Source organism: Miscanthus floridulus, chromosome 9 (assembly GCF_019320115.1).
Source record: "Miscanthus floridulus cultivar M001 chromosome 9, ASM1932011v1, whole genome shotgun sequence".
Lineage (NCBI taxonomy): Eukaryota > Viridiplantae > Streptophyta > Magnoliopsida > Poales > Poaceae > Miscanthus > Miscanthus floridulus.
The window spans coordinates 103177081-103186074 of NC_089588.1; the positions used below are offsets into that span (position 1 = coordinate 103177081).

General features: G+C 58.1%; 1 protein-coding gene across 1 annotated transcript; it reads right to left on the reverse strand.

Moving 5' to 3' along the window:
- LOC136480454 (uncharacterized) lies at positions 1-2460 on the reverse strand. The gene is made up of 4 exons (XM_066477989.1): positions 2049-2460; positions 1958-1965; positions 707-1024; positions 1-393 (listed from the first exon to the last, which is right to left on the reverse strand). The coding sequence occupies exons 1-4, from the start codon at positions 2458-2460 to the stop codon at positions 1-3; spliced, it is 1131 nt and encodes a 376-aa protein (XP_066334086.1).
- Positions 2461-8994: the final 6534 nt, after the last annotated feature.

An 8994-nucleotide genomic window follows, 5' to 3' on the forward strand; every position in this document is an offset into this window, starting at 1 on the left:
TCAAAACTCAGGGTCACCAGCGTCGGTGGTCGGCATAGGAGGGACCACCTCCTCTTTGAACAACCTGGCCAGTGCCATGCCAGGGGCCTCAGCCGCCTTCACCAGCTTCATGACCTCCTCCTCGGCCTTCTCGTCATCCTCAGTCATGACGTAACCATCGCTGATGGCCTCAAGGTTGATGCCAGCGTAATGCGAGGAGACGACGGCCAGGGCGCGCTTGACGCCCGTATGCAGCACCCCCTGAAGCCGCTCGTGGACTCGGTCGCTCAACGTGATCAGGTGGCTCCCGAGGGAGCTACCTAACTCGACCCCCTCGACCCCCAGGGCCTCGCAGGCGGTACGGGCGATGCTCTGCAGCGCGTCGTGCTCCCGGATCTCGACCTTGAGCACCGCCTACACTTCGACAGAGGCCTCAGCGACCCAGGAGGCCTCCTTCTCCAACCCTGCGCCAAGACAAGCGGGATGGGGTTAAGCACGAAAGGAAACAAGCCGAACAGGGGCGAAGGCCTATGAGACTCATCCTCGGTTTTCTCCTTCTAGGTTTGGACCTCGACCCGAGAGGCCTCGGCCGCCCTGGAAGCCTCCCTCTCCAGCTCCGTGTCACGTCGGGGAGTTAGGGGTCGAACGCAAGAAAAACAAATAAAACAAGGGGCGCGGCTCAACAGGACTCACCCTCGGCCTTTTCCTTCTAGGCTAAGGCCTTGACCTGGGAGGCCTTGGCCACCTTGACAGCCCCCGCTAGGGCACCTTTCATCAGCAGGTGCATGCCTTGCTCCGCCTCCAGCTGCTCAGCGATGGCCTTGGCAGAGGCTGCCTCTTGCTCGGCCCGGGACCTGAAGGTGTCCCGCTCACCGACTGCCCGAGTCAGCTCCTCCTCCAGCTCCTGGATCCGCGCCGCCAAAGGGGCAACCTGCTCCCGAGCCGTGGCCGCCTCGGCCTTTATGTCAGCACAGTGAAGGCGGAGGTCCTCCACCTCCGCGCTCCGTGCCGACAGAAGCTCGTTGGCATCGGCAAGTAGATCCTTCTACTGCCGGAGCTGGTCCCAGACGTTCCTCTCCCACTGAAGGAACATCAATTTCCCGAGGGACTGGGCCTCGAGCTCCTAGATAAGCAAAACACACGTCAAGTACTGCGAGAGAACTCGGAAGAAAGACGACGCAGCACAAGAGAGGAAAGCACGTACCTGGGTGACACCGGGCAAGTCCTTGGCCACAACGGATAGCGCTGTCCGCAGTGACCACTCCGCCAATTGGCGAAATTGCTTGAGAGAGCTCTAGTGCCCCCCCTCAGCCACGTCCTCAAGGGCGAACAGAGGCTCCCCCTCAGGGTCGTCCTGGCTCCACCATAGAACACGCGGGCTGTCCCACCCGTGGGGCTCGGGTTGGACACGGACAAGGGTCGAGCTCCCCTCGGCAGGAGTCGGGACTGGCTGCTCCACGGTGCTAGCGACCTCGGCGTCTGCCACCCTCCTTCCCCCGAGAAGTATCATCGGAAGAGATTGTCTAAACCTCCACTTCCTGGGCGCTCTCCTGCGACGGCGGTAGGTCTCAGACCGGGGGCGGTACCGAAGCTTGCCCCACCTCCGTCTCTGCATCCTGGGCCACCGGCTCCGCCGCGCCCACGCCGGCCTCCACCACCTCGGCTTTAGTGGTCCCGGGAGCTCCAACCTCCGCCACCTCGGCCTCAGTGGTCCTAGGAGCTCCGGCGTCCGCCACATCGACTTCAGAAGCCCTGGCCTCTGCCACCTCGGCCTCGGAAGTCCTGGGCACCTCCTCCCCCACCTACTCCGTGGCCGCCTCGGTAGCCTCTCCTTGGGTGACCGGCTCCTTTGGGTCGGCCCTGATTGACGCCGCGCCACGCTGCAAGGCGGCCTGCGCATCCACCACCCATCGGGCGGAGGAGCTGGTGCTCACCTTGAGAGCCTTAAGTGGTGCTAGGGCGGGCGCTTCCGCCTGACGCTTTCAGCTGAAAACAAACCACTCACGAGGTCAGCATATGACCAAAGAACGAGTGGGAAATGCTGCGAAATCCGCTAAAAAAACGCTTACCTCGAACGGGGAACCAATAGCTTCCGCAACGTCCCTCGTCTCGGCGGTGGCTGGCCGGCGTGGCTGGTGGCAGAGGCACGGCCGCCGTGTCCGCCGGAACCGGCCGGCCCTCGTCGGACTCCGACGCTCCCTCGGCCCTCTGCGAAGGCAGTTGGGCTGCCCCCGCCGTCGCCCGCTCCACCTCCGCCGTCGAGCCCATCGGGCTGACGGCGCACTTCCCCGACACCCGTGTCTCAGGCATGTCGGCCTCGGCCCCGGGGCGGGCGATCGCCAACCTCGAGGCACCCTCTCCCTCCTCTTGGAGACGCCGGGCCGCTCGTCGAGCCTCGAGCGCCGTCTCCCTGACGTCAGGGAGGTGGTCCAGAGGACCCCGCCCCGCCTCGCTCTCGTCGTCATCGTTCAAAGAATCCATCGACGACGATGATGGAGACGGCTTCTCCGAGAGACCGTCGTGCCTCTGCTGCCGGCGACGTTTCTCCAGCTCATCGCGCTCGAGGCTCTTCCTCTTACGCCTTGCCTCCTCGGCGTCCTTCTGCTCCTTGTATGCCTTGGCGCATGCCCTGTTCTTGGCTCACCGCTCGGCGTCCTCGGGAATGGGCGGCGGGGAGGCTCGCACATCCCTCATCCCCTACAGGAACGGCAAACGCAATAAGGGAACAGACCGAAAATGTAAGGAGCAAGAAGGCCTCGAAGGCTGTAGCAACACGCAACTTACCAGAGAGATGTACCCCCACGACGGGCGCATCGGGAATGGGGTCAGGCCACTGCTCCTTAGCCGCCCCTCCACCGTCTTTCTCACCCGACGCAGAATCTCCTCGTTGGAGAGGGCGACGGCAGACAACCGGACGCCGTCAATCGGCTCATCCGGTGTCATCTCGAACAGGCGCTGCCGCCGAGCCATCAGCGGCAGCACCCTCCGGCGGTGGAAGGCCGCCATGACCACGGCCGCCGTAAGGCCGCAGCTGCGCAGCCTCTCTAGGGCCCTTAGGAGCGGCTGCAGCTTGGAGCTGATTAGCCAACGGGATGCTGTACCTCCACCTCTCCGACTGGCTCTCCACGACCTGCTCGGTATAGGGGGGAAGCCCGCCATCATCATTGCAGAGGTAGAACCAGTTGTTGTACCAGTGGCGGTTGGACGACATGAGCTAAACTAGGATATAGAAGGGCTGCCGGTCTTGGCACACTTGGAGAGTGCAGCCGTCGGCCCTCAATGCCTTCCGCAGTACCCATCGTGCCCGTCGGCTTGGTGGTGAGCCCGCCCAAAAGAAGTGGAGCCATAGCTCCTAGTGGGGGGCGATGCCCTAGGTACCCCTCGCAAATGGCAACGAAGATGGCCGCCTACGTGATGGAGTTAGGGGTTGAAGTTGTGGAGCTCCACGCCATAGTAATGCGGGAGCGCCCACATGAACCGGTCTGCCGGCAGGCTGAGGCCGTGCTCATGGAAGGCCACAAAGCTCATGATGTAGCCATCGCGTGACCTCAGCTCTGGCTCGTTCCCCGGAGCGATCCACTCTGGCCTGTTGGGGTCGGTGACCAGGCGGTGGAGACCGTCGTCGACGAGCGACTACAGCGTCGCTGCGGACACGTCGGACGGACCCCAAGGATCCGCCTGGAGGACAACGGTGCCGCCGGCCATGAGAGTGGTGGAGAATGTGACTACGGTGGTAACACGTGCTCTCGCCCTCTCTCTCTCTCTCTCTCTCTCTCTCCTCTCCTCCCCCTTCTCCCTTCTTCTCCCCGGCGCTCTCTTCGGCTGTTCTTGGCAACCGCTCGAGGGCAGAAAGCATGAGTGCAGGCAGAAAGGGTAAGGAGGGGCAGGGGCATGGCTCGTCACGTATTTATGAGGGAGGAAAGAAGGCGAACGGGCGGGCGATGAAACTGGGAAGATTATTTCCTAGATTTGGCGCAGTTAATGCGGATCCGGCCAAACAGCCCACGCGCCCTACTTTTTCTCGCTAACCACGCACGTACGGTAACGTCCCATCCGTAGACACCACGTCATGGTAGGCGTCGTTCCGTCTCCCCGAGAAACCGCCTCAAAAGGCGCACCCAATGTCGTCAGCCGATGGGAAGGGAATATTCCCCACCCGATTCCTTTCAGACTAAGGAACTAGGCACCGAGCCTGTTACGGTCCAGGGGTTCGAAGGCTGGGCCCCCGAGGGTCTCGACAGCCGCCCCAGGACAAACAGAGTCAGGGATGACTATGGGCGAGCCCGTACATGGCCGAGGCCCAAGCAAGCAATTGCTTGGGATGCCCTAAGTCATGTCCGAGATCGGCAGGGAGGTCTCTGAATGGGATCCCACCGTAGGGAGGCATCGAGCCCCCAGGGCCAATCGAACGGCCCTAGGACCCACTAGAGAAGCCCTCTGGTACTTTTGGAGTGCGTCTCTGGACCGCTAGCCGACTCCTATCGAATGAGGCACGTGCCTCCACTCGGACTTACCCAATAACAGCTCATCGGAGGTGTCACTGCTCGTGCCCACCGAGGGTAGCCTGGCACACTCCACCCCTCCTTCCGAACGAAAAGGATGTGTGAGGGCCGCACAAAAAAGACAGGGAAACTCCTGATCGCCCTCTTGCTCTGAGCAGAGGCTTAGGGGCTCTTCCTACAACCAAGCCGAGGCCCAGCGACCCGAACTCGCACTCGGGGGCTCGGCAAACGCGATAAAACGACTAAAGAACTAGGCACCGAGCCCGTTACGGTCTAGGGGTTCGAAGGCTAGGCCCCCGAGGGTCTCGACAGCCGCCCTAGGACAAACAGAGTCAGGGATGACTATGGGCGAGCCCGTACATGGCCGAGGCCCAAGCAAGCAATTGCTTGGGATGCCCTAAGTCGTGTCCGAGACCGGCGGGGAGGTCTCTGAATGGGATCCCACCGTAGATAGGCATCGAGCCTCCGGGGCCAATCGAACGGCCCTGGGACCCACTAGAGAAGCCTTCTGGTACTTTTGGAGTGTGTCTCTGGACCGCTAGCCGACCCCTATCGAATGGGGCACGGGCCTCCACTTGGACTTACCCGATAACAGCTCACCGGAGGTGTCACTGCTCGCGCCCACCGAGGGTAGCCTGGCACACTCTACCCCTCCTTCCAAATGAAAAGGATGTGCGGGGGCCGCACAAAAAAGACAGGGAAACTCCTGATCGCCCTCTTGCTCCGAGCAGAGGCTCGGGGGCTCTTCCTGCAACCAAGCCGAGGCCCAGCGACCCGAACTCGCACTCGGGGGCTCGGCAAACGCGATAAAACGACTAAGGAACTGGGCACCGAGCCCGTTACGGTCCAAGGGTTCGAAGGCTGGGCCCCCGAGGGTCTCGACAGCCGCCCCAGGACAAACAGAGTCAGGGATTACTATGAGCGAGCCCGTACATGGCCGAGGCCCAAGCAAGCAATTGCTTGGGATGCCCTAAGTCATGTCCGAGACCGGTAGGGAGGTCTCTGAATGGGATCCCACCGTAGGGAGGCATCGAGCCCCCGGGGCCAATCGAACGGCCCTGGGACCCACTAGAGAAGCCCTCTGGTACTTTTGGAGTGCGTCTCTGGACCGCTAGCCGACCCCTATCGAATGGGGCATGGGCCTCCACTCGGACTTACCCGATAACAGCTCACCGGAGGTGTCACTGCTCGCGCCCACCGAGGGTAGCCTGGCACACTCCACCCCTCCTTCCGAATAAAAAGGATGTGCGAGGGCCGCACAAAAAAGATAGGGAAACTCCTGATCGCCTTCTTGCTCCGAGCAGAGGCTCAGGGGCTCTTCCTGCAACCAAACCGAGACCGAGTGACCTGAACTCGCACCCAGGGGCTTGGCAAACGTGATAAAACCCCTCACTCAACATGAGAAAAGCCCCTAGAGGAGTAAATCCACTCCTCCAGGGCCTCGGGGGCTACACCCGGCGGGTGCGCTCGCGCACACCCACCGGAGCCTCGAGCACAAAACACAATCCCGACGGGAGCTACTGCGAGCCAAGTCTCATCAAAACCTCAGGGGGAGTGCTCACACTCCCCCCGAGGCTCGGTGGCTACTGTCGGATACCATAAAAAGGGGTACCCTAAGCAAGAACCGAAAAAATTGCTTAGACCTTGTAAATAACGAAACCAAAAAACAACCGCAGGCAAACCCGCCACATCCGAGGCCCGGTTGGACGGCCCGGCCCACCTTGAACAAATATCCGGGCTTGCCCGAAGCGGGCTCGGCCCAGAACCAAACCGCAAGGCCTCGGACGAGGTTCCGATTCTCTGACTCGCCCGAGGCCCCACACCGCAAGGCCTCGGACGAGGTACCAATTCTCCGACTCGCCCGAGGCCCCGCGTCACAAGGCCTCGGACGAGGTACCAATTCTCCGATTCGCCCGAGGCCCCGCGCCACGAGGCCTCGGACGAGCACTCAGCTACCGACTCGCTTGAGGCCGGCTCGGCATCAACCCCATCACCGTCACCTTGACCGATTTCTCTGACAGGATGTCACATCCAACCAACGCGTCCAACCACTCCCGTGACGTCAGCCGAACGACAGCACGATACAGCGGAGTGGCCGACGAGACGGGAGTCACATCGACGCCATGCAGTCCGGGATAGGACGGGGCAGGGGTTACCGGCCGCTGTGCTCGGCACTGTGCCCACGGCTGACACCCATGCAGCACTGTGCTGCCTAACCCCTGCTCCAAGGACAGCGCGGCGTGGAGAGTCAAGTTCAGGTCCCTGTAGCCTCGGAATTGACAAACAAGACCAACTACTCCCTCCGAGCCTCGGCTATCCGGTTCCGGGCTCCTGTAGCCTCGGGACTCGCGCCCGCCGAGCCCCCCACGACGGTCCAGCCTCTGCATCGACTGGGCCTCGGCTCTCCACATTATCAGCACTCTGGGACCGGTACGTCGTCCGCAGTACGCGCCATGACCTGCGTCAAGCCGCAGGAGCTCCCACGTCATGCACAGGGCCAAGTTCCTATAGCCTCGTAATCAGCGTACCCACGCCATCGCATCAACCCGGCCTCGGCACTCCGCGCCGGTCAAACATACAGTGACCAGCACGCCTCCAACAGAAGAAGGCGCGCCTGCCACCACAGGAGCTCCCACGTCGCACGGGATCAAGCGTGACCGGCGCGTCGCTCCAGTGCACGGAGGACAAGACCGCTCTACCGACCACGCCGCCACAGTGACAAGCTGCAGGGCTCGGACATGCCGCCCCTGCCGAAGAACGCCACATAGCAAATACATGTACCGCCCCTGTGCCTCCCTTCGACTATAAAAGAGAGTGACCAAGGCCGCTTCTAGGAGAGGAGACACCCAGGCAAGCAACGCACAACACTCTGTAACACACACACTCCTTCACTGCAAGAGATCAACATCTCAAGCAACCCACACTGCAATTCACAGAGACCTGGGGCTAGCTCCCTCTCTCACCCAGCTTGTAAGCCCCTACTACAAGCACCGCGGTGCAAGGAATACAAGATCACTCTCTCAGACTGGACGTAGGGCACCTATTAGCTGAACCAGTATAAACCTTGTGTCTCTTTGCATCACCATCCGGGATTAGGAACACACAGTACACTTTCACTAGTTGGTTGAGGACCCCGGTCCAAAACACCGACAGAGAGATTCTAATTTATTTGGTCTTCGAATGATTTATGAAACTATAACGAAGCAGTAGCAGCAGTGAGAATAGGCAGTGCTAAGCGTTAGTTAACTAATTTTCTTTACACGGGCATCTTGATATTCAGCTCATCAGGCATTGCAAGTTCAGGTATTGCTTCCTATCTGTGCTTGTATGCATCACATCAAGTTAATTGAATAGCCTGAAATAAAATTATAAACACATGATACTATTGCTGAACAAAAAATCTTCATGCATTGCTGAAGGTATGTACATGAATCTCCAAGTGGAGATCGCCGCTGTCCTCATCATCACAGTTAATTTTTTATTTAGTCAACCATAGGTGCTGCTAGCTGAGCGACTTATTCTACAGTGTGTCTACGTGGAATAGACCAAAAGCCACACATATTTATACGGTGAGTATAACACTTTGTTTTAAGTTTTTGTGGAAGATTTTTCAAGAGACGCAGTATTACCCATGCGACAGGCACTAATATTGACATATATACTCGAGCCTGTGTACAGGATGGTATGGAGATACGACGAAACTTATTTGTGGATTTATTGGCGCACGAAAGAAATGGATATCGAAGATTTCTTCCTACTGATATAAAACATTATCTTAGGCGTATCACGGAAAATGTCTATAAAGTAGAGTTTGTAAGCCTGTGACACCGCACTCTCCGTGACTGTTAATTTCACAAACTTTGCTTTTTAGATTAACTATAACTTTAACGTTGATATTTAATTTTTACAGTATTGTTATCTTATTGTGCGATTCATGTGTTTTTAGTATAAATTGTTAGCTATCCCGTAGCAACGCATGTGCATGCTACATAGTCTATATACAAAGGTGCAGCAGAGGTCAAACCTGTTCTGCCTTCCCCAGAAAATATTCCTTTTTGAAGGGACATTTATTGCATATATTTTATACTAAAATTTCAGTTTTAATTCGTTGCAATTTAATCCCTCTATCCCGAATTGGAAGACATCCTACAAGTTGTCACAGAGACCAACGTGGACGCAAAAAGACTCTGGCACCCCTACAGGAATCTTGCACCTGCATGCAGCTTGGGAGCAGCGCTCCGGCTGGGAGGCTCCTCCCACACCATCTGATTCTTTTTCATTTTTTGTTGGTATAGTGTGCTGTACTCTGGTATAGGAGCTAGAAGCTAAAACGTCTTCCTTTCTGATATTGTTTTTAAATGCTACGACGACCTCTATTTTGGGACAGAGGGAGTACATAGGTATAACCTGTAATTTTCGATTTCGAGAATAAGAAGCCCGTTAGACAAAATCATAGATCTGATAAAATATGATCTGTGTTGGCACAAAGACAATTAACAATTTACATTTGTTT